The sequence below is a fragment of the Notamacropus eugenii genome, chromosome 1, assembly GCF_028372415.1.
Source record: "Notamacropus eugenii isolate mMacEug1 chromosome 1, mMacEug1.pri_v2, whole genome shotgun sequence".
NCBI lineage: Eukaryota > Metazoa > Chordata > Mammalia > Diprotodontia > Macropodidae > Notamacropus > Notamacropus eugenii.
In genome coordinates this window covers 169,544,031-169,564,051 of record NC_092872.1, presented here as the reverse complement: position 1 = coordinate 169,564,051, position 20,021 = coordinate 169,544,031, and the positions used below count along the sequence as shown (strand labels likewise).

General features: G+C 38.4%; 1 protein-coding gene across 3 annotated transcripts in view; it reads left to right on the top strand.

Moving 5' to 3' along the window:
* LOC140510095 (AP-3 complex subunit sigma-2) overlaps window positions 1-20,021 on the top strand; it is a 72,098-nt gene that overhangs the window by 39,473 nt on the left and 12,604 nt on the right. For 2 of the 3 annotated variants that reach the window (XM_072618427.1, XM_072618446.1), the window contains one exon: window positions 19,066-19,173. In XM_072618427.1, the coding sequence (XP_072474528.1) occupies window positions 19,066-19,173 (108 nt within the window). Of the gene's footprint in view, window positions 1-19,065; window positions 19,174-19,324; window positions 19,450-20,021 lie in introns of those variants that run through there. The other variant, XM_072618437.1, reaches the window with a different exon arrangement.

Sequence of the window (20,021 nt, the reverse complement as noted above, 5' to 3'; positions counted from 1 at the left end):
TTTACTGTTGAGGTGATAGGTTATCTGATGTAATGATATGTTTAAAGGTGTAACCTGGAAGATAGTATAAAACTTGAAGCGTATATTATAGCACCAGTTTTATCTCAAGTATGTGCTCATGCTTTTGGAGGTCTGCTTACATAAGACTACTCTGAGATAAGTTAAAGTCTAAAAGACTTTTCTTGTGATGAGATTAAATGTTCCCAGGCAAATCGTTGATAGTTCTTTGGAGAAATTTTCTTTTGATTCTGAATAAGTTCCTTTGTCTCAGCATTATTGCCCTGGGTTGTCATTAAACTCAGTGAAGAACTGTGTAGTGGAACTAAGTATTCTTACATGACTTTGTTCTTGGACCCTATGAAACTTAGGATTTCTGTAGTTCTAGAAGAGAACCTAGAACGTGCAGAAAAATCATGGCTTCCTATTCCCTCTTTCTTTGCTTTCCTTTGGACTCTTGGACAGCTATGCCGGCTTTCAGAGCTTTTAGGGAAGCTTTTGAGCAGCCACCCTCCACCTCCTAACAGTCCCAAAGGGCCGTTAATATACTGTTTGCAGTCGTTTGTAGTGTAGACTGAATAATCTCGTTGTTAAAGCTTCTGTTCTTCTAGCATACATTTAGCAAGGAGATCTAAAGTGAAAATATGCTTCCCTGTCACATTACTGAAGAGACAAAGACAAGAATGAATGGTTTTGAGAATGTCACAGAACATAACGGTTCCTTTCCTCTGTGCTTACCTCACTTTAAGTGAGTACTGAAAAGGCCTTAGCGTAAAAGGCCAAGGTCTCCCATTGCATCTTGGGCTTCTTCAGGCATCCTGATGAATATCTATCTGGTCACTGGACACAGATGGCTCAAGAGGAGAAAGTGAGGCTGGTGACCTGCACAGCCCTCCCTCACTCAAATCAGAGTCAAGTGCAAGTCAGGTCATTGTTTCTCTAATGTCACAGTCTTCTTTGAAAATGAAGGACGAACACAACAGCAACAACTGGCCTTATCATTCTAATATAACTTTTTGAACATTTGTAATAATTCTCATAAAGTAATAAAGCAATCCAAATGCATTGGTACATTGTAAGACTTGTTCTCGAAGAGAAGTAAATAGCTGTTGTGGCTCTTCCTCCCAGTGCTTATCTTCATTTAGGATCTGTTAAGAATATTGCTGATGTCACAAGTTCTTTTTATAACTCATTAGATGGATTACTATATTTTACTCCTGTGTCATCCCTGAGATTGTTGGGCAACAAATAATGCAGAAAGTAAATCAGAAACCAAAGCCATCCTTGAGTATCAAAAAGGTATCTTGCCCAAGATATTTTTTTTCTTAGGTAGGACTTCAGACTCCCCTTTGATTTCCTCTCTCTGTTTCTGAGACAGACCTAATCTCTTCAAATACAGAAGGTAAAGAAAAAAATTAAGACTAGAAATGTCACCTCCATTCTCGATTTTAAGTATTTTCTTGCTTTAAATTTAAAAACACAGGGTAATGGCTGCATTCCCAGGTTTGTTTGACTAAAGTTAGCCCTTTGGGGCCTCTCCTTCTCTCTCTACCTTGTATCCCTGAGTGGTTCTTCCTCAGGGTTTTTAGTGGAATGCTGTATTTCTTCATTTTCTGGAATAACCCTGGTTCTAAGCTGGCTAGATTATTTTATAAATGATCCCAGCATGTGACCATGTTTCCTCAGCCAACCCATACATGATTGTTGTGCCGCATCATTGTCATTTTCATTTCCAAGAAATTTCCTGCTCAGTCTCAAGTCTTGTTTTTGATTGAAATGAAAGTTTATGGATGAGATTGATTGAGACTTGTTTTCTCCTTGTTAAATTATTAAGACATTTGATCACTTTAAGTGGGGTGGGTGCAATCAGTTCTACCCTTACATTCTTTCCGCAGTTTTGATAGTTGCTGTTTCCAGAAAATCTACTGGAGTGTGTTTGGCAAAGCTCTGTTAGTACTTGGGGACATTTTTCATTTCCTTTTTTGAATGCCTTTCCCAGTGCCTCTGGAGAAATCTGTATAGCACAGTTCATAATCAAAGCTGGTAATTAACATTCTTCCGTACTTCCAAATGCGTTCTAAAACAATCTAAAGTTATAATAGGTTTTTTCTTGTCTTGGTACTTTCTAAAGATCCTTAACCAAGCCAAAAATAATAAAGAAAAGGGAAAGAAAATCAAACCACCTTTCTCAGAGGAAAGCCTGAATCTTTACAGTGTTATCTGAGAGTGTGGGCCTCTTCCCACAGGGATTGGGTTCACTAGAAGTCAGCCTTTTACCCTTCCTGTGAGAAACTGAACGAATTTGACTTGGTACTTGTATAGCTACGCTGGTTCATTGGCTCCAGTGGGACCGGGTCCTTACCCTTTCTCTCCTACGGAGAGGCCTCTCTACTCTGAGTTCAGTCAGTTACGAAGTGCCACAACAAAACCAGAACTGGATTCAAGAGGCCTTTCCTCACAGAGATTAGGGACCTGGGATTGACTGAAAATCATCCCTGCACAATGAGAAACCAAATTGTTCTACGTAAACCTCTTCCATGATTCTCTCAGGATGTCTGACTGAAGTCAAGACAAAATTTCTAGGTGTTTCGTTCTACATAGGACACACCAAATTTCTTCAGGGACCCTGGTATCTAAAGTGATCCCTGTGAAGGTCCAAGAAAATTTCCTCTGAGTCCCTGTACCAAAGGACACCATTATTTTCCTAGAGAATTTAGACATTTTGTTCCTCCAAATGAATTTTGTTGTTATTTTTCTTCTCTGTAAAGTAATCCTTTGGAAGTTGATGATTGTTATGACCTTCAATAAGTAAATAAATTTAGAAAGTATTGTCATTTTTATTATATTGATATGACCTATCTGTATTAGTAGCTTTCCATTTTCTTAGGTTTATCTTTATTTCTGTAAAAAAAGCGTTCTGTAGTATTCATATAGTTCCATGTGTATCGTGGTAAGTGAACCCCTAAATATTTATAGATTATCTACTGATTTAAAATGGAATTTTTCTTCCTATTATTATTAATTATTATTAATATTATATATAGAAATGTTGCTGATTCGAGGGGGTTTGTTCTGTATTCTGCTACTTTGCTAATATTATGTTTCAATTAATTTTTAGTTTATCTCCTTAGGCTTCTCTATATAAACTATCATATCATGTGCAAAAGCTAATAATTTTGTTTTTTCTTTGCCTATGCTTATTCCCTCAATTTCATTTTCTTATTGTTATAACTAGCATTTCAGCACTATGTCAAGTAATAGTCGTGATACCAAACATTCTTGTGTTACTCCTAATCTTATTGGAAATGTTGCTATTTACTTTGAAAATATTTTGATTTTATATGATTATTTCTTTTTGTTTCATGGAATCATTGAATGCTCTTTACTCCATTCCAATTTTCAGAGTCTATTGTTTAGGTGAGATTTTCTACCTTCTATTGAAGTAATTTTTTTTTCTCTTTATTACTCTTTCTACCAGAACTCTTAATTCACTTATAATTTCATCTTTTATCTCTTGCTTCATTTCTTCCATGTACTTTCATTGTCCTTGTGGTCAAGCTGTTTTTTCTCTGAGGCTCTTATAGTTATTGTGGAATTAATCACTTCCTCTGGGTTTAAATCTTAAGCCTATATTAACCCATAATATTTCTTTATAATATTCAGTATCTTCTGTTTAGTCATCTTTCCTGCTTCAGTTCCTTATTTGTGATTTAGTGCCAGAGTTAAACTTCTTCCTCTTCCCCTCCCACACTCTTAATCAAGTCTCATTTGATCCTAACCCTCAATTTTTTAATCCCCTGCCACTGACCTCTACTTCCTCTAATAGGTCTACATGCATAGTACTGGCAAGATCCCCTGGATCATCTAGCGTAAGAGCTCTGTGGTCTCCAAGGTCCTTAGAAGCAAAGCAGGTCAGAGTAATACAGATGACTGGTCTTTTTTCCACAAAGCACTGTGGATTTTCATTAACCCAGCAACTTGCGCTTCTAAACATTGCAGATCCTCTCCTCTAGCATTGAAAGCTTCAGGCTCCCCTGCAGTTTCTCTTGTCAGAGCACTGGCAAGTTTCTGGCTTGCTTACCTTTACTGAGGGTAGCTAGGACCCCTTTTCAAAATTCCACAGGCTTCAGACCATTTTATTTATTTATTTTTCATTTTCAGTCTGGAGTTGTATGAAGGGGTTTACTTTTATTTCTTTTTGGATTTCTTGATCATTATTTGATGTGATGTCCCTTTTGGTTCTTTGCCAGAGTATGTGTGGAGAGTTGGAATCCTCTATGACTCATTTTAAACAAAAGTCCCTGGATGTTGTTTTCGGTATACAAATTTTCTGATGGGGGATGTTGTTTTCGGTACAAATGATAAAATAGGCTTATGGAGTAACCCAGCACATAAAATTCTCCTTAATTTTCATTTTTTTCTCTTTAATTGTCTTTAAACAGTTTCTAGGAAAGTTATGTAGGGTAGAAGTGGAGCACCATCTCTAGACAATCTTTTCAAGGAGAAAGCCGCTATGAAAGAAGCAGAAATAAAGCACAATAGTTGACAGGTCAATTGAGGGTTTTTTGAGGATGGAGGACCCATGCGTTTTTTTGTCAACAGGGAAGCAGCCAGTAGACAGAGTTTGAAGAAAAGTAAGACAGTGAGGATGGGGGGGTGGAGGAGAATCTGTTGGAGAACATGGGATGAAATGGAATCACTTGTGCACGTAGAGGATTTTACCTTGGCAAGGAGAAGGGCCACCTCCTTGTGTGAGACAGGACTAACAGGAGATAGTAGGGGAAGGCATTTAAATAATGTGACATGAGGAGGAGAGAAGGAGCTCTCAGTGAATGGCCTCAGAATTTCCAGTTAAATATGAGACAAGCTTCTCAGCTGAGAGGGTGGGGAAAGGGTTAGTTATGGAAGGTTTGAAGAGAGGTCAAAAAGTTTGGAAAAGCTGCTGTGATGAGAAGGGGGATAGTAAATCAATTAGGGATATATAAAAGGATTGCCTAGCAGCAATGAAGGTGCCCAGTGGAATTTAAGTAACATGAGAAAGAGATAATCTGCGACCAACTTCTGAAGGGCCTTAAGTGCCAAGAATTTAGATTTTCTTTATATTGTAGCAGTTAGGTATACCGTGTGGAGGGTGTGGCCTCAGGCTCTAGAACAGAGAGTCCTTTAAGACTACAGAGATTCCTGGAAGCAATCCATAAGTCCTGACCATCCGCCTAGGAAACATCAAGTAGATGAAGAATGTTTTGTCCAAATTGTGACATGTATTTGGATGGAAAAACTACAGAGCTTGTCCATCATGATGTGTATCTGGAACAGATAGTACAAGTGGACAGAGTTGGTCCCAGATTGAACAAGAGGAAGACAGCAGGATCAATTGGCTTTTGGAATTGCAGAGCTCCTTTAATGATGCTCATCTCCCAGGAACAAAGAAAGACCCATCTTTTTAATACTAGCATTCTACCAGTGCTATTGCAGAGCTGTGAGACATGGGATAGAACGGTCTCCAAACGTCACTCAGAGGGCAGCGGTGTGAGCCGCGTACAGTGTACAACCAGTCAGATATTTTGAAGAATGGAAAATAAAGATATCATCAAGGCAATGTGTGACAAGAGAAAGGGTGCCCTGCTTATGTGGTGAGGGGGAAGGAGGGCAGGGAGGCAGCCTGAGTTCTCTACTGGGATCCTCAGGACATCAGGAGAAATGGTGGAGGTCCTCTAGCATGTTGGGAGAGATGCTGACAAGAATCTCCCAGGGCAGATATGAAACATCCACCTCTCTGAGATGTTAGATCCATTTGAGTACATGAGAGCAAATAGAGAGCCAGTGAGCATATTTGAATAGGGAAATGATATGTGTACGGCAGCATTTAAAAATTTTTTTATTGATTTTTGTTTATGCCACATTTATTTCCCCCCACTCTTGCTTTGTAACATTGAGTTACAATTAAACAGGTTAAGCAGAACTGACCAAAAAAATGACTGTGACTAATAGCACATAGATTATTCCTTTTTCCTAGTTCTCTATTTCTCTAGCAAGAAAGGGGAAGTTTGATTCATTATCTGTTCTTTTTAACCAAAATTGTTCATTTGAAGTAGTATTTTGGGGAAATTATCTTTAACCCTAGGTAACTTCCACCACCTGATTTCCCTTCTAAGCCCTGGAACTACTCGGTATTGCTTAAGAGAATTACAAAATGTTTAATTCTATCCTTTATAAATTTATACTGCTTAACTTTACATAGGCTCTCATTGCTGTTTCTCAGTCCTTTCAGTCACCTCTCCCTGAGTTCCTTATCACATTCTCTACAGCAACCATTTGAACCATTTTTGCTTCTTTAAACCCCAAAGCTGATTCTGACCCTACACTCAAAGAAGTATAGATGATCACATATGCCTGTGTCATTGTCTCTCATCTGTACACTGAAGACTCCTAAATTTAAATCCCTGAACATCAGCCAACCATTACCAGCTATCTTCTGGACCTCTTTACATAGATGTCTCACTGTCATCTCAAATTTAATATGTTCAGAATGGAATTTATGTTCTGTTTTCCCCCCATAACTTGTTATTTGTTTGATTTCCTTTTTTCTGTTAACTAATCACCTAAGTCATCTATGCTTGAAAACCTGGTGTCTTCTTTGACTTCTTCCTCTTGTGTACCATCCATATTTATTCATTTCTGCCTCTGTGATCCCATATGTGCCTTTTCATTCTTGCTGTCACCACTTTAGTCTGTTTTCTCATCATCTCTTGATTGGACTGTTTCAGTAACCTAATCAGCCTTCTCATTTCCAGGCTCCATCCTTCCAGCACATTTTTCGTATCATTGCCAGATTAATTATCCTTAGGGACAAATCTGATCATGTCATTTTTTTGCCTAATGCAGTGCATGTCACACAGTTGGTACTTAATAAATGCTTGCTGATTAGTTGTTCAGAATCATGTAGTGGATTCGCAATTCCTAAAGGATAAAGAACTAATTTTTCTGGCATTCAAGGCTCTCTATCATCTTGTGCTAATTTATATTTATAACTTAATATTACACTGCTTCGAAAAAAAACCAAAAACAGCTGGCTGAAGTTCTATTCAGCCTTCAAACCCACCTCAGATTCCACCTCCTTCATGAAGCCTTTCTTTATTCCTTCACTTGGAAATGATCTTTCCTTCATTAGCACTTTTTAACTTGATTGTTCTCTATTTTTAATTGTAATTTTTTAATGTTTTATCGTATCAGACTCTGACCTTCAAGAGCAAGAACTGTGTCTAAAATTCATCTTGGCATCTCCTCCGTTGCCTGGCATAGTGAGCTATACATAGCTGGTACTTACATTTATTAAATTTGTTGTTGCATTTGGGTTAAAGAGAGAGGAGACTATAGTCAAGAAAATTTAGGGGACTATTGAAGTAGTCCCAGTTGGAAGTGAAAAAGATCTGGTGTAACGTGGTTAATGATGGGAATAAAAAGGAATGGGAGGATAGGAGAGACATTAGGAAAAAAAGTAGAAAGGACTTGAGTGCTGAGTGGGTATGGAGAAGAAGATGGAAGGGGGAAAAAGAATGACAATATTTTCAATTTAGGTGCTTGGAAGAATAATTGTACTACTGCTAAAATTGAAAATGTTCAAAGGATAAAGTGGTTTTGGGGGAAAGATGACAGGAGAACTTGAGTCTACTTTCAGCACCACCACTTACTAGCAACGTAAATCTGGACAAATTACTTCATCTCAGGTGTAAAGTGAATCAAAGACAAGGTGACTTCCATTGTTGTCAGTTGAAGGAACCAGAAATGTTTAGCTTGAAGATGAGAAGGCTGAGGGGGAACATGACAGCTGTGAGGCAGAACTTAGAACAAATTATCAAGGAGCAAATTAAGGTTCAATGTCAAGAAAAATTTCCTAGCAATTAGAGCTACCAAAAGTGGCTTCCCCCTTTCCTTGTAGGTCTTCAGGCAGAGGTTGGGTAGCCATTTATTGGGTATGTTATAGTGGGTACTTGTTATTTGTGTATAGCTCAGACTAAATAACTGCTGAGGTCACTTCTAACTCAACTTCTGTGATTCTATGAAGGTCCCTTCCAGCTGTGATTGTAGTACTCTTAGTTTTTTATGTGTTCAATTCTAGACATGTTGAACTTGAGTTGAAGATAAAACATCCAGTTGGAAAAGTTAGAGATGCTGTTTGGTAACTCAGGAAGTAGGTTAAAATAGCAGATATGTGTTTGGGAATATTTTTATCAATGTGATAGTCGAAATTATGTGAGTAAATTAGTTCTTAGAGAGGTATGTATTGAGAGAAAAGCATTTGGAGCAAGGCTTTAACCTTGGATTATGCCTGCTGTGGGGCTGAAAGTCCTACCAAGCTGGAAGGACTTCAGATATGGACCTAGTGATGGACTTTGTCATCTGAGAAACATCCTAGGTAAGTTGGAAAAACTTCACCAGGTTGATTACAGTGACAAATTATTTTTCCCCAGCAGCTTCCAAAGACCATCAGCTAAGGCATCTGAGGACTATGACTTGAGCTGATGGAGAATACCTACATTAGAGAAATCACAGATTGCTGAAGCTTTGAAATAGCATACAATCTTTCCCCCTACCTCAACCCCTGCCTCCATTGCAAGGGGACTTTAAGTATACATATCGATGCTCTCCAAATAACCCAATTTCCTAATTCCTCAGTTTACTCAATTCTTCTGAATTCCCACTCTTCTATTCCTCTTCATCTACACATAGAGATAGACATGGCCGCAATCTTATTACCAACAAGGGTTCTTTGATTGTAGTCTTTTATCATTCCATCTTGGTTAGCATCCCACCTCAGACATTTACTGGAAGTACGGTCACAGGCAAGACAATTAATGTCTCTGAGCTTTAGTTTTCTGAATTGTAAAATGTAGATGATAATATCTATGGTACCTACATTACAGAATTATTCTGAAGATCAAATAATAGGTGCAGTAAGTTTTGCCTGCTGCTCTGAAGCTAAAGGTCTGAACTCTGGGTTATGATGGTGAGGTAAGGGGGAAAAAGAATGAGGAGAGCACAGGACAGAATAGAAGGAGGTTTAGAGGGGAACGCACACAAGTAGGATAGCTTTGGAGGAAGCATGCTGATTGTATTATGTATACTTTAAAAAAACCAAGCTGCTTATAAGGGAGATTCATGATTTTTTATACAGTATTCTTTCAGTTTTTTTGAATCATAAGATGCTAATATTTCTTAGAGTTTATTAGGTTCAGAATAACAAAAAATAAAATATTTACTTTTTAAATAGTAAACTTGTATATGAGCTGCTTATTTGCCTGTAGTATAAAATGGAGAGCCTTGGTTATCTGATTGCAGTTTCCTAAGTTGTTTGTGAGGGGGAGTATGTACAACAAGGTTCACAGAACCAATTTAAAAAGATTAATCAATTTACAATACTAAGTAAGACACTTTTATGAACCTGAAAATGCATAGCTAGCTCTGGGTATTTTTACGTACCTGGCAGAACTGGTACATAACTGGTAGATGCTTCATTTGCTTCTTAGGAGAATGAGTGCTCATAAACCTTGGTGGGGCTTTATCTCTGTTGAATGGCAAAGAGACTTTGCACAGTAGTTACTTGACTCTAAAAGCCTCGGTGAAAATGGTAGGAAAGCTTTGATTTCTATTGGCTCCAAATATTTGGGGTTTCAGTATTTCAGTTTTGGCTAGTGTATCAAGCGTCTTCTTGCTGTCCCTCCTGCCTGTGTTACCACCTCCCTTTGCCCCCATTTGCTTCAGGTTTTATAATGGTTTCTGAAGTGTCACTTCTCAACATGGATCTTCATTAGTTGTTGCTGCTGAGTCATTTCAGTTTCTCTATGACCATATTTGGGGTTTTCTTGGCAAAGATACTGGAATGGTTTTCCATTTCCTTCTTCAGTTAATTTTACAGATGAGGAACTGAGGCAGAGAGGATTAAGTGACTTGCTCAGGGTCATATAGCTAGGAAGTGTCTGAGGCAGGATTTGAACTCAGGTCCTCCTGTCTCCAGGGCCAGTGTTTTATCCACTGTACTACCTAGCTGCCATATGGGTTTTCATAGTATTTCATATTTCCACAGCATATTCTATTTATCAGTTGTTTTACAGTCATTTTTATTTTAAGTTGTCCTTTAAAACCTTCTGGGGTGAAAAGGGAATACTAGTCATTTTTATAGCTCAGGAAATTGAAGAAAAGACAAAATAACTTGTCCTAAAAAACCAATGGTAGAATCAACTTTTAGCATGACTGATAAACCTTCCCCATTCCTGTCCTCCAAACATTTGCCCTTCCTAATAGTCTGAGAACTGTCAGTGACAATACTGTCCTTTTCCCCAGGTAGAAACCCTCTAGTGACCTTGGACCTTTCTCTTCCTTTATCTCCTTTATTCAAATTCAGCAAATTATGCTGATGCATTTTTCACTTGTTCTTCTCATATCACCTTCATTGTAATTTAGATGGTAGTAACTTGTGGATTACTACATTATCTTTCCGTCTCTCACCTCTCTAAACTATGTTGAACGTTATTGTCAGACTACTTTCTCTTTAGTTGTATATCATTTCTCTGCTTAAGACTTATAGTGGCTCCTAAAACCTCTTGTATCAAGGTTCAACTCTGCCTGGGTTTAAAATCCTCCATAGGCTGGCCCCAACTTAACCATTTCAGTTTATCATCTCTGATTCTCCAGCATAAACTCTTTGTGCCAGTTGGGCTAGTTTCCTCCTCATTCTCTATGCATGCCATGTAAATACTACATCATTTCCAGCCAAACTAACTTTGCGTGTTTTTAGCACGTGGAACTCCATTTCCCGTTTCTGTACCTTTGTACTGTCTGCCACTCTTGCCCAGAGTATATTCTTATTCCACCACTGCCTCTGATTCTTTTTCCCTTCAGAAACTCTGCTCAAGCTATCCCTTCCCCCCTTTTTTAGAGTATGCTTCAATCTACATTTAGAAATCAACAGTTCTTTCTCTTGGGATGGATAGCATTTTTCATAAGTCCTTCAGAGTTGTCTTGTGTCATGTGTAATGAGCTGTAAGTCATTCACATCTGATCATCTTATGTTATTACTGTTACTTTGTTCACAGTACGTTTCAATTTGTGTCAGCTCATGCAAGTCATTCCAGGTTTCTCTGAGAGCATCCTGCTCTTCATTTCTTACAGTACAATAGTATTCCATCATAATCACATACCACAACTTATTCAGCCATTCCCCAATTGATGAGCATCCCCTCAACTTCTAATTCTTTGCCCCCAGAAAAGAGCTGCTGTAAATATTTTTGTACATATAGGTCCTTTTCTTTTTTGTCTTTTATCTCTTTAGGGAAACAGATCTAGTAGTGGTATTGCTAGGTCAAAGGGTATGCATGGTTTTATAGCCCTTTTGGAGTAGTTCCAAATTGATCTACAGAATGGTTGGATAAGTTCACAACTCCACCAGCAGCCAAGCTGTGTCTTCTATAGGAGTTTTTCTTGGCACCCTTCCCTCCTAACTACTTGTGGCATCCCCCTTTCCCACTCCTCAGCTTTGTTGTTGATGATGTCGATGTTCATATTATCTTGCTAATAAAAATATCAGCTCCTTGGGAGTTATTGGGAATTATTTTGTCTTTGTATTCCCAATGCCTAGCATCATGCCTGACACATAATAGAAGCTTAATAAATGTTTATTGATTAATTGATCTGTGCCTTTGCCATTCTAAAGTGCCCTCCCTTTCTATTTCCACTTCAACAAATGCTATTTATTTTTTCAAAGTTCAACTCAAACACCACTTCTTTCATAAATGTCCCTAATTATTCTGACCTCTGGTCAACTCTTCCTTATCTTTCCTGCTAGTTCTCTTGATTATGTTGTGTAATCCATTGCTCAGAATTAAAACTTAACATTTACACAAGCCATTTTTAGTCTTTGGACTTCTCAGTAAAATATTTTATAACTTACACCTCTATCCAGGATTTCCCTTGGGAACATCAGAATTTGCCTCTTATCTAAGTCTCTTCATTAAAGGTAAAGATCTTGCCTTCAACAACTTGCAAGCACTCTGGCTAACAACACATTGACTATAAGACAAGCTTTATTTCACTTGACTGAAAATTCAAAGCGTAAAGGACCCTGAACCTTTAAATAACTAAGATAACTCTTCCTCTCTACCTAGACACAACACTAGGTTTTGTTGTTCATTTGTTTCATTCATGGCTGACTTTTCATGACCCCATCTGGGGTTTTCTTGGCAAAGATATATCCATTTCCTTCTCCAGCTCATTTTACAAATGAGGAAACTGAGGCAAATAATGTTTAGTGACTATATTGGGGTCAAACAGCTAGCAAGTGTCTAAGGCCAGATTTGAACTCAGGAAAAGGAGTCTTTGTGACTTCAGGCCCAGCCCTCTATCCATTGTGCCACCTAGCTGCCCTCCACTAGGTTTTAGGTTCCTTCAAAAAGATAAAACATTCAAGATTGCTGGAGGTTTGGCCCCTCTCCCTCTGGTGGGAATGATTCTTACCTTCCCAAGTAATAATAATGGAAAGAGAGAGAAAATTCTAAAACACTCTATAAAAAGAAATAGCTCTTGGTTGGATAGATTATAGAGGAGGAACGTATTCAAGGGGCTCTGGGAGGATCATATAATATTTCTGGATCCTTTTCTCTTTTTTTACTTCATATTAAAGATGCGTAATTAGACATCCATTGAAATATGCTAGAGATTATATTTGATTGGCTCTGTGAGTTTTCCTTCTGATTCTGCTTTGAGTACCCTCTAAGGCTTTTCTCAGAATAGCTGAGCTTCCCAGAGGAACTGAAATTTAACACATCCTCAAGCGTAAAACATTTACTGGCCTTCTCTGAGAAGGCAGTTACTCGGGAATCTTAAAAGGGGAAAGGGGAAAGAAGAAAGGAAGGGAACAAGTCAAAGGGGAAAGAGGAAGGAACAAGCACTGATTGAGCACCAACTTTGTGCCAGGCACTGTGCTAACGTCCATTAGAAATATCTCATTTGGCCATTAAAACCTACTAAAACCATGAAGGAGTTAGAAAAACAGGCCCCTGGCAGACGTTCTTTTGTAAAATGCTTTCTCTTTTAGTTTTGTTGTCACAGCTCACTGGAGTCAGCGCTGAGTGACAAAAAGGAACTCACAGTTACCTTTTACCTCTGGCTTTTTTGAAAAGTTTATGTACTATAATATTGTAACTCTCTTGATTTAATAAGGATAGTTAATTAGCACTCCATACTTTATTATTTAATTACTATTACAGATAGTTTCTAGCATTTATTTTATTTAATTAGGTAACATCAATATAATACTTCATTATACTTAAGGCCACTCTATCAGGAATCCAGCTTTCTGGCAATTTATCTAGAACAGTGCTATCAAACTCAAATAGAAACAGATTCCTTTAGACCACATTTTGGCTTAGAAAACCACAAATTAACATTACCTATGTTTGTATTATGTTATTATTTATTTTGTTAAACATTTCTCAATTATATTTTAATCTGATGGGCCTCGTGGCTCCCCTCCAGCAAGTCTGACATCTCTGATTACATATTACTTTGCAGCTGCTAGTAGAAGACTGTGCTTGATAAATATCCATATATAATAATTAGTGGCAGGTGAGGCCAAACCCATGCTCCCCCTTCCTTTTCTTTGTGAAAACAGCTGCCCTTTGTTCTCTAATTAAGAGCATTCTGGAATGATTGACATAGTGGTATCTTGTTTCTCCCTTCGACCCTATCCCTTAGCTTGGGAGTCTTTACTGATGCTACAAATATTTGGGAGGAGTTTCTGATATCTCAAGCTGAAACTTGAAATTTCCCATGCAGTTATTAAATGATTGTTCAGTGTATATAAATTAATACCACTGATGCTGTATTTAAGCTATGTTATGAGTTAAATAGACTTGTAGACTGACCTAGAGCTCTAACCACCATTTTTAACAGGATTTTTAAGGGAAAATATCAGATTTCTAAACCGTTGAGTTACATGTGAACTTTTAGAGCACAATATAGTCTTAAATTGGGCAAATTTGAATTTTGGGACTAGGAGGGTAGTTTCAGTGGAGTGATGATGGCAAATGACTTTTGGCAAGAAGGTGATGGAGAGAGTAGGTAGTGAGGAAGCAGAGGTATCAAATATAGACATCTTTAAAAAATATTTCATTGATGCTTTTTAAAAAAACATTGCTATCATTACCCAGTGATACACACACACACACACACACACACACACACACACACACACATACACACACACACCTCTCCATTCTAATACGGAAGTACAGTTAAAGAAAAAAATGTATATACCCTTTTATCTAGCAATATCACTAGTAGGTCTGTATCCTAAAGAGATCATAAAAAAGGGAAAGGGACCCACATGTACAAAAACAATTTATAGCAGTTCTTTTTGTGGTGGCAAAGAATTGGGAATTGAGGGGATACCCATAAGTTGGGGAGCAGTTGGACATATCTGGTATGTGAATGTAATAGGATACTATTGTGCTACAAGAAATGATGAGCAGGCTGATTTCAGAAAAACCTGGAAAGACTCACATGAACTGATGCTGAGTGAATTGAGCAGAACTTGGAAAAAATCATACACAGCAATGGCAACGTTGTGCGTTGACAAACTTTGATAGACTTAGCTCTTCTCAGCAATGCAGTGATCTAAGACAGTTCCAGATTGGAAAAATGCTATCTGTCCACATCCAGAGAAAGAACTATGCAGTCTGAATGCAGATTGAAGTATTTTATTTTCACCTTTTTTGTTTTTTCTTTCTCATGGTTTTCCCCTTTTACTCTGATTCTCTTTTACAACATGACTAGTGTAAAAATGTGTTTAATATGATTGTACATGTATAGCCTCTATCAGATTGCTTGCTGTCTTGGGGAAGGAGGGGAGGGAGAAAAAAAATTTGAATTCAAAATCTTATAAAACTGAATATTGAAAACTATCTTTATGTATAATTGGGAAAAATAAAATGCTATTAAGTGAGGGAGGGAGGCAGAATTTCCCACATCCACTCAAAAAGAAAAAGAACATAAATGTATGCACTGATAATGTCTAACCATACATGTGCCATTCTGCACCACTCATTCTACCACCTCTGTGCTGCAAGGAGCCAACCAGTCAACAAGCCTATTGCTCATGGCTTACTGTGTCCAAGCATTGTTTCTGCTGCTTGGAATCCCTAGCTCTCATCCAGGAAAACCAAGGTTCAGCTCAAGTATTGCCTCCTTCAAGAAGCCTTTTTCCTGTTCCTCCAGTTGTTAGCAGTGTTTTTTCTCTGTCAGATCTCTGGTATTTATTTTGTCTATAACCTGCATTTATTTACCTGTAAACATGTTGTTTTCCTTTAGCAGAAGGGCAGTTTTTGAGGGCAGAGACCATCTCGCGTTTTTCTGTTTGTATCCCTAGTGCCTAGCGTATAGGAGTTTAATAACTGTTTGTATATTGATTGCTCATGAGTCCTCTGGAGTGAAGATTGGTATAGGCAACTTTTTCAAGACACTAGTAGATAGGAAGGGAGAGAGAAAGGCCAAAGTAAGGATTTCTGTTATGGTTGCAAAAGCCTGAGGGATCTGTGGGAGCCATTGGAGAGAGAGAAATTTAAATACAAATAAAAAAAGTTATAAATGAACAGAGAAGAGCAGAAGAAGCTTTGGATGTACTACATGTGGAAATTTGTGTTGCCATTTAAATAGTTCTAAATGGATGTTTGGTTTTGTGGTTGTCTGAAGTTCAATGCCCAATAAATTGTTTTTAACTTAAACACACAAGAGAAAGTCGATAACTGTTGCAACAAGATTCTGAAGGAGGTTAAGAGAGTGTGGGATCAAGAATATAGGTAGAAATGGGGCAGCTAGGTAGCACAGTGGATAGAGCACCAGCCCTTGAGTCAGGAGGACCAGAGTTCAAATCTGGCCTCAGACTCTTGACACTTAGTAACTGTATGATCCTAGGCAAGTCACTTAGCCCCAATTGCCTTGCCAAAAGAAATATAAGTAGAAATATACTCTCCTGTGTGAGAAGTAAGGATACCTGTCATCCAGATCTGTCATCCAGATACTCTGGTGTCTGGTACAGCAATGACTTCTGGTCCTTGACCCCCTCTAATCCCTAAGAGCCTGTAAAAAAGGTGGTAGATTGAGGAGGGTACAGAAGTGGAGGAAGACAGTTCCAGGAGGGCATAGGTGACATCTCCTTGGGGAGAATGGCTTGGAGCCAGGTTCTAGGTCCAAGGGAATAGTAGAGGCAGCAAGAGAGAGAGAGAGAGATTCTATAAATCTGCCATAGAGAATCTACAGTATATTCACCTCTTTTTCTGATTTTATAATGTCCTGGTGTTTCATGATATATAGCCATACAAGATGACCAGGAGAATATTGGTCATAAAGATAGACATTTGCTGTAGCAAATAGCCAGGATCATTGAGTATTACCCAGTTATCCAAATGTGATCCAGTTTCATTTCCTCTTTATTAGTTCTGGGCCCATTTCATTGTCTGCTTACGGCACTAGCCCACATAGATATACACATGTACACCTGCATGCCCACATGCATGTGCATACATATACACATCAACAAACATGCGCATATATGTACATATTTTGTGTATATACCTACATATGTGCGTGCTACACATACAACAGAGCTGGGTGGTGCAGTGGATAGAGCGCTGTGCCTCACGTCAGGCAGATCTGAGTGTGAGACACTGCTAGCTGTGTGAGCCTGGATGAGTCATCTAACCGCCCTCTGCCTTAGTTTCCTCATATGTTAAATGATAGCAGGTACCTCCCAGGGCGGTAGTGTGGATGAAATGAAATAATCTGTGAAGTGCTTTGCAGACCTGAAGGTGTTATATGAATGTGAGCTGTTATCACTATTACTGTTTACACGTGTGTGATTTTAGCACAGGCTTAAATGACCCCTTGTCTGAGGAGAGCCTTTACTCTTAACATTTTGTTCTACTGAATCAGATGTCTTTCCCTCTCAAATCAACAAACAATAGATATAGTAAGATCTTACACTTGTAGACTTCTGAGTCAGTTACATGACATGGAAGATGACCAGTATAGAAGAACATCTTCCAAAGCCTGCTTCCCCCTTTATCATGTTTCATTTAAAACATTTTTATATGATTGTCGAAGCTTTAATTTCTTCGTTTGAAAACTGCCCGTTCATATCCTTTGACCATTGGTCAACTGGAGAATGATTTATATTCTTATAATTTGACTCATTTCTCTACATATGTGAGAAATGAGACCTTTATCAAGTATGCTTTATGTAAAAATTGTGTCCCAGCTTTCTGTTTTCCTGCTAATCTTGCATTGGTTTTGTTTGTGCAAAATCTTTTAAATTTAGTGTAATAGAAATTATGTTTTACAACTTGTAATACTCTCTATCTCTTGTTTGGTTATAAATTCTTCCCTTCTCTGTAGATCTGACAGGTAAACTATTCCTTGTTCTCCTCGTTTGTTTTATCCTGTTTTCCTTAAAGCTCTTCTTGCTTTCATGCATAGACCATTCTCATAAAGATTTATACAACTGAGGGAGTAGATGGAACTGGAGGACATTGTAGAGATCTTCAAGTCCAACAGCTTCACTTCATAGATCAGAAAACTGAGTTTCAAAATCATTATTTTTTTTGGCTTAAATTTTGGGCATCTTTTCCGTTCTCAAGAGTCCCTCTTTGAGAATATCTTAAAGTGAGCCACAAATGCTTTTAAAATTATAAAGCCTCCAGCATGACTTTGTTCCCTGTATTTGGTTAGGTTCAGTTGCTCAATAATACTTCAATAATACTTGACATGTGAATAGCATTTTACAGTTTTCAAAGCATTTCAAATACCTTATCTCATTTAGTTCTCAGAAGAGCACTGTGAGGGATGCAAGGCAAGAATTATCTGCATTTCACAGAAGAAGAAACTGCACCTGAGAGAGATTGGTTAATTGACCTGGCCAAGATCACAGGGCACAATGACCATCTTGGTCTCTTTCTACTACACCATACTGAGTTACTGTCTAGCAGTTCCTGCTTTGAAGCTGCCTAAGGTTATCTTTTTAGAACGTATCTGTTCTCCCAAACCAGACTATAAGCTCTTTGTCCACATTTGGACAAAGTATATAACTGTCAGAATGGACAAGTGACTTTTCTGAGTTGGCAGCTTGGAGTTGGAATGTCTTCCACTTTTGGTGTGAAAAACAGAGCCAGATTCTACTGATGTCTTGAAAGTAGATGGGCTATGAAATTATATTGACTAAGCTTGGCTTCCAAAAAGACACCTCCCTCTCACCACCCCCACCCTGCTTTTTCATAAAGGTGGGGGACTGCAGATGTAGCATACTGTATATAATGTCATACTTTCAAAGTATATTGCTTAATTTTACTGAACTAGTTTTTTTCCTCTTTTTTATATGGAATGGCTCTCTGGGGGTGTGGAAGGTTTACTTTGGATAATGTGGGTGATATAAAAATAAAGACTATCAATAAATAGTTATTTTGAAGGAAAGAAAGAGAGAAAAATAGTTTGGGAAGAATCTGGTTTCTCATTCCTGCCATGAATTTTGCCAGGGTGTGTAAGGAAGTAACTTTATTTTGCCTGAATCACTTGCTTTTAGTAGCTAGGAGATCTTTTATACAGAGCTAGTATGAAGTTACTTCTCAAGCATGGTCAGCTTGACTCTTTAACTTATTAGGTGAAAGGAGGAAGGTGGCTTTGTTCTGTTACCAAACGTAATGGCATACACACACACACACACACACACATGTGTATATAAGTTGGGCCGTGTATACAATTACCCGTCTCTACTAGATGTGGCTTAAAATGAGGTTAGTCATTGTGATTTGCTTGAGGTGTGATTTTGGAAACATCCTGTCCTCAGTTGAGAAATGTATGACTTCAAGATTAGGAGTTGGGTTGGAGTCCTTAACCATCAACTCTAACGCTGCTTGGCGTCTCTTGTTTTCACTCTCAGTTTGCAGAAAAGCCTCTGCTTTTTCTTGGAGGTCCCCAGCTCAGACCCAGGAGCTTTAATTCTCTTTATCTTTGACCCTCCTTTAGGTTCATTACATCCTGCAAGAGGTGGTGATGGGTGGTATGGTACTAGAAACCAACATGAATGAAATTGTGGCTCAGATTGAAGCTCAAAATAAATTGGAGAAGTCAGAGGTGAGTAAGCCCTTGGGATTCTATTCCAAAGGGGGTGAGTGTGGTTTTGTTAGAGAAGGACAGCCAGCAGAGGGGATATATAGATTTGTTACTTCACGTTGACTTCTTACAGCTGTCCTTTTCTTCTTCCATGGGGATGGGCGGAGTGTAGTAGGAAAAACACCAGATGAGGAAGGAGAAACCCTGGATTGGAGTCTTGGCACAGTCAGGATCACAGAATCTCAGAGTTGGAAAGGAATTAAGAGTTTGTCCAGTTCAACTTGTACTTGAAGAAGAATTTCTTACACATCACAGCTCTGATGATGGATATCCAGTGTCTGCTTGAAAACATCCGGTGATGGGACATGCTAAGCCTAGCTCTTGAGGCAGTCCACTCCATTTGACAATGGTTTGAATTATTCATTTTTTTTTTACCTTTGTCAAATCTGTCTCTCTGCCGCTTCTGTCCCTCACTCCTAGTTTTGTTCTCCATGATAGCCCTTCATATGTTTGAAGGTAATCATCATGTGCCCCTGAAGTGTTTTCTTCCTTACCCTTGCAGCGTATGGTGTGGAGTCCTTTCTGCCTCCTGGAGATGTGCAAGTTTTCAGTTGCCTTCCAAAGATGTGACTCACAGGATTAAATATAGCATTCCCAGGATGGTCCTACTGATTTAGGCGACACTGTTGTCTCCCTTCTCCTCCACTGTCCTTCTCTTAAAGCAACCTAAAATTGCATTAGTTTTGTGTTGCTACTGAGCTTGCAGTTCAACAAAACACTCAGATCTTTTTCATAGGAATTGTTTCCTCACAGTTTCCACATCCTAGACTCGTGAAGCTGTTTTTTTGAACCGTTTAGGACTTTATGTG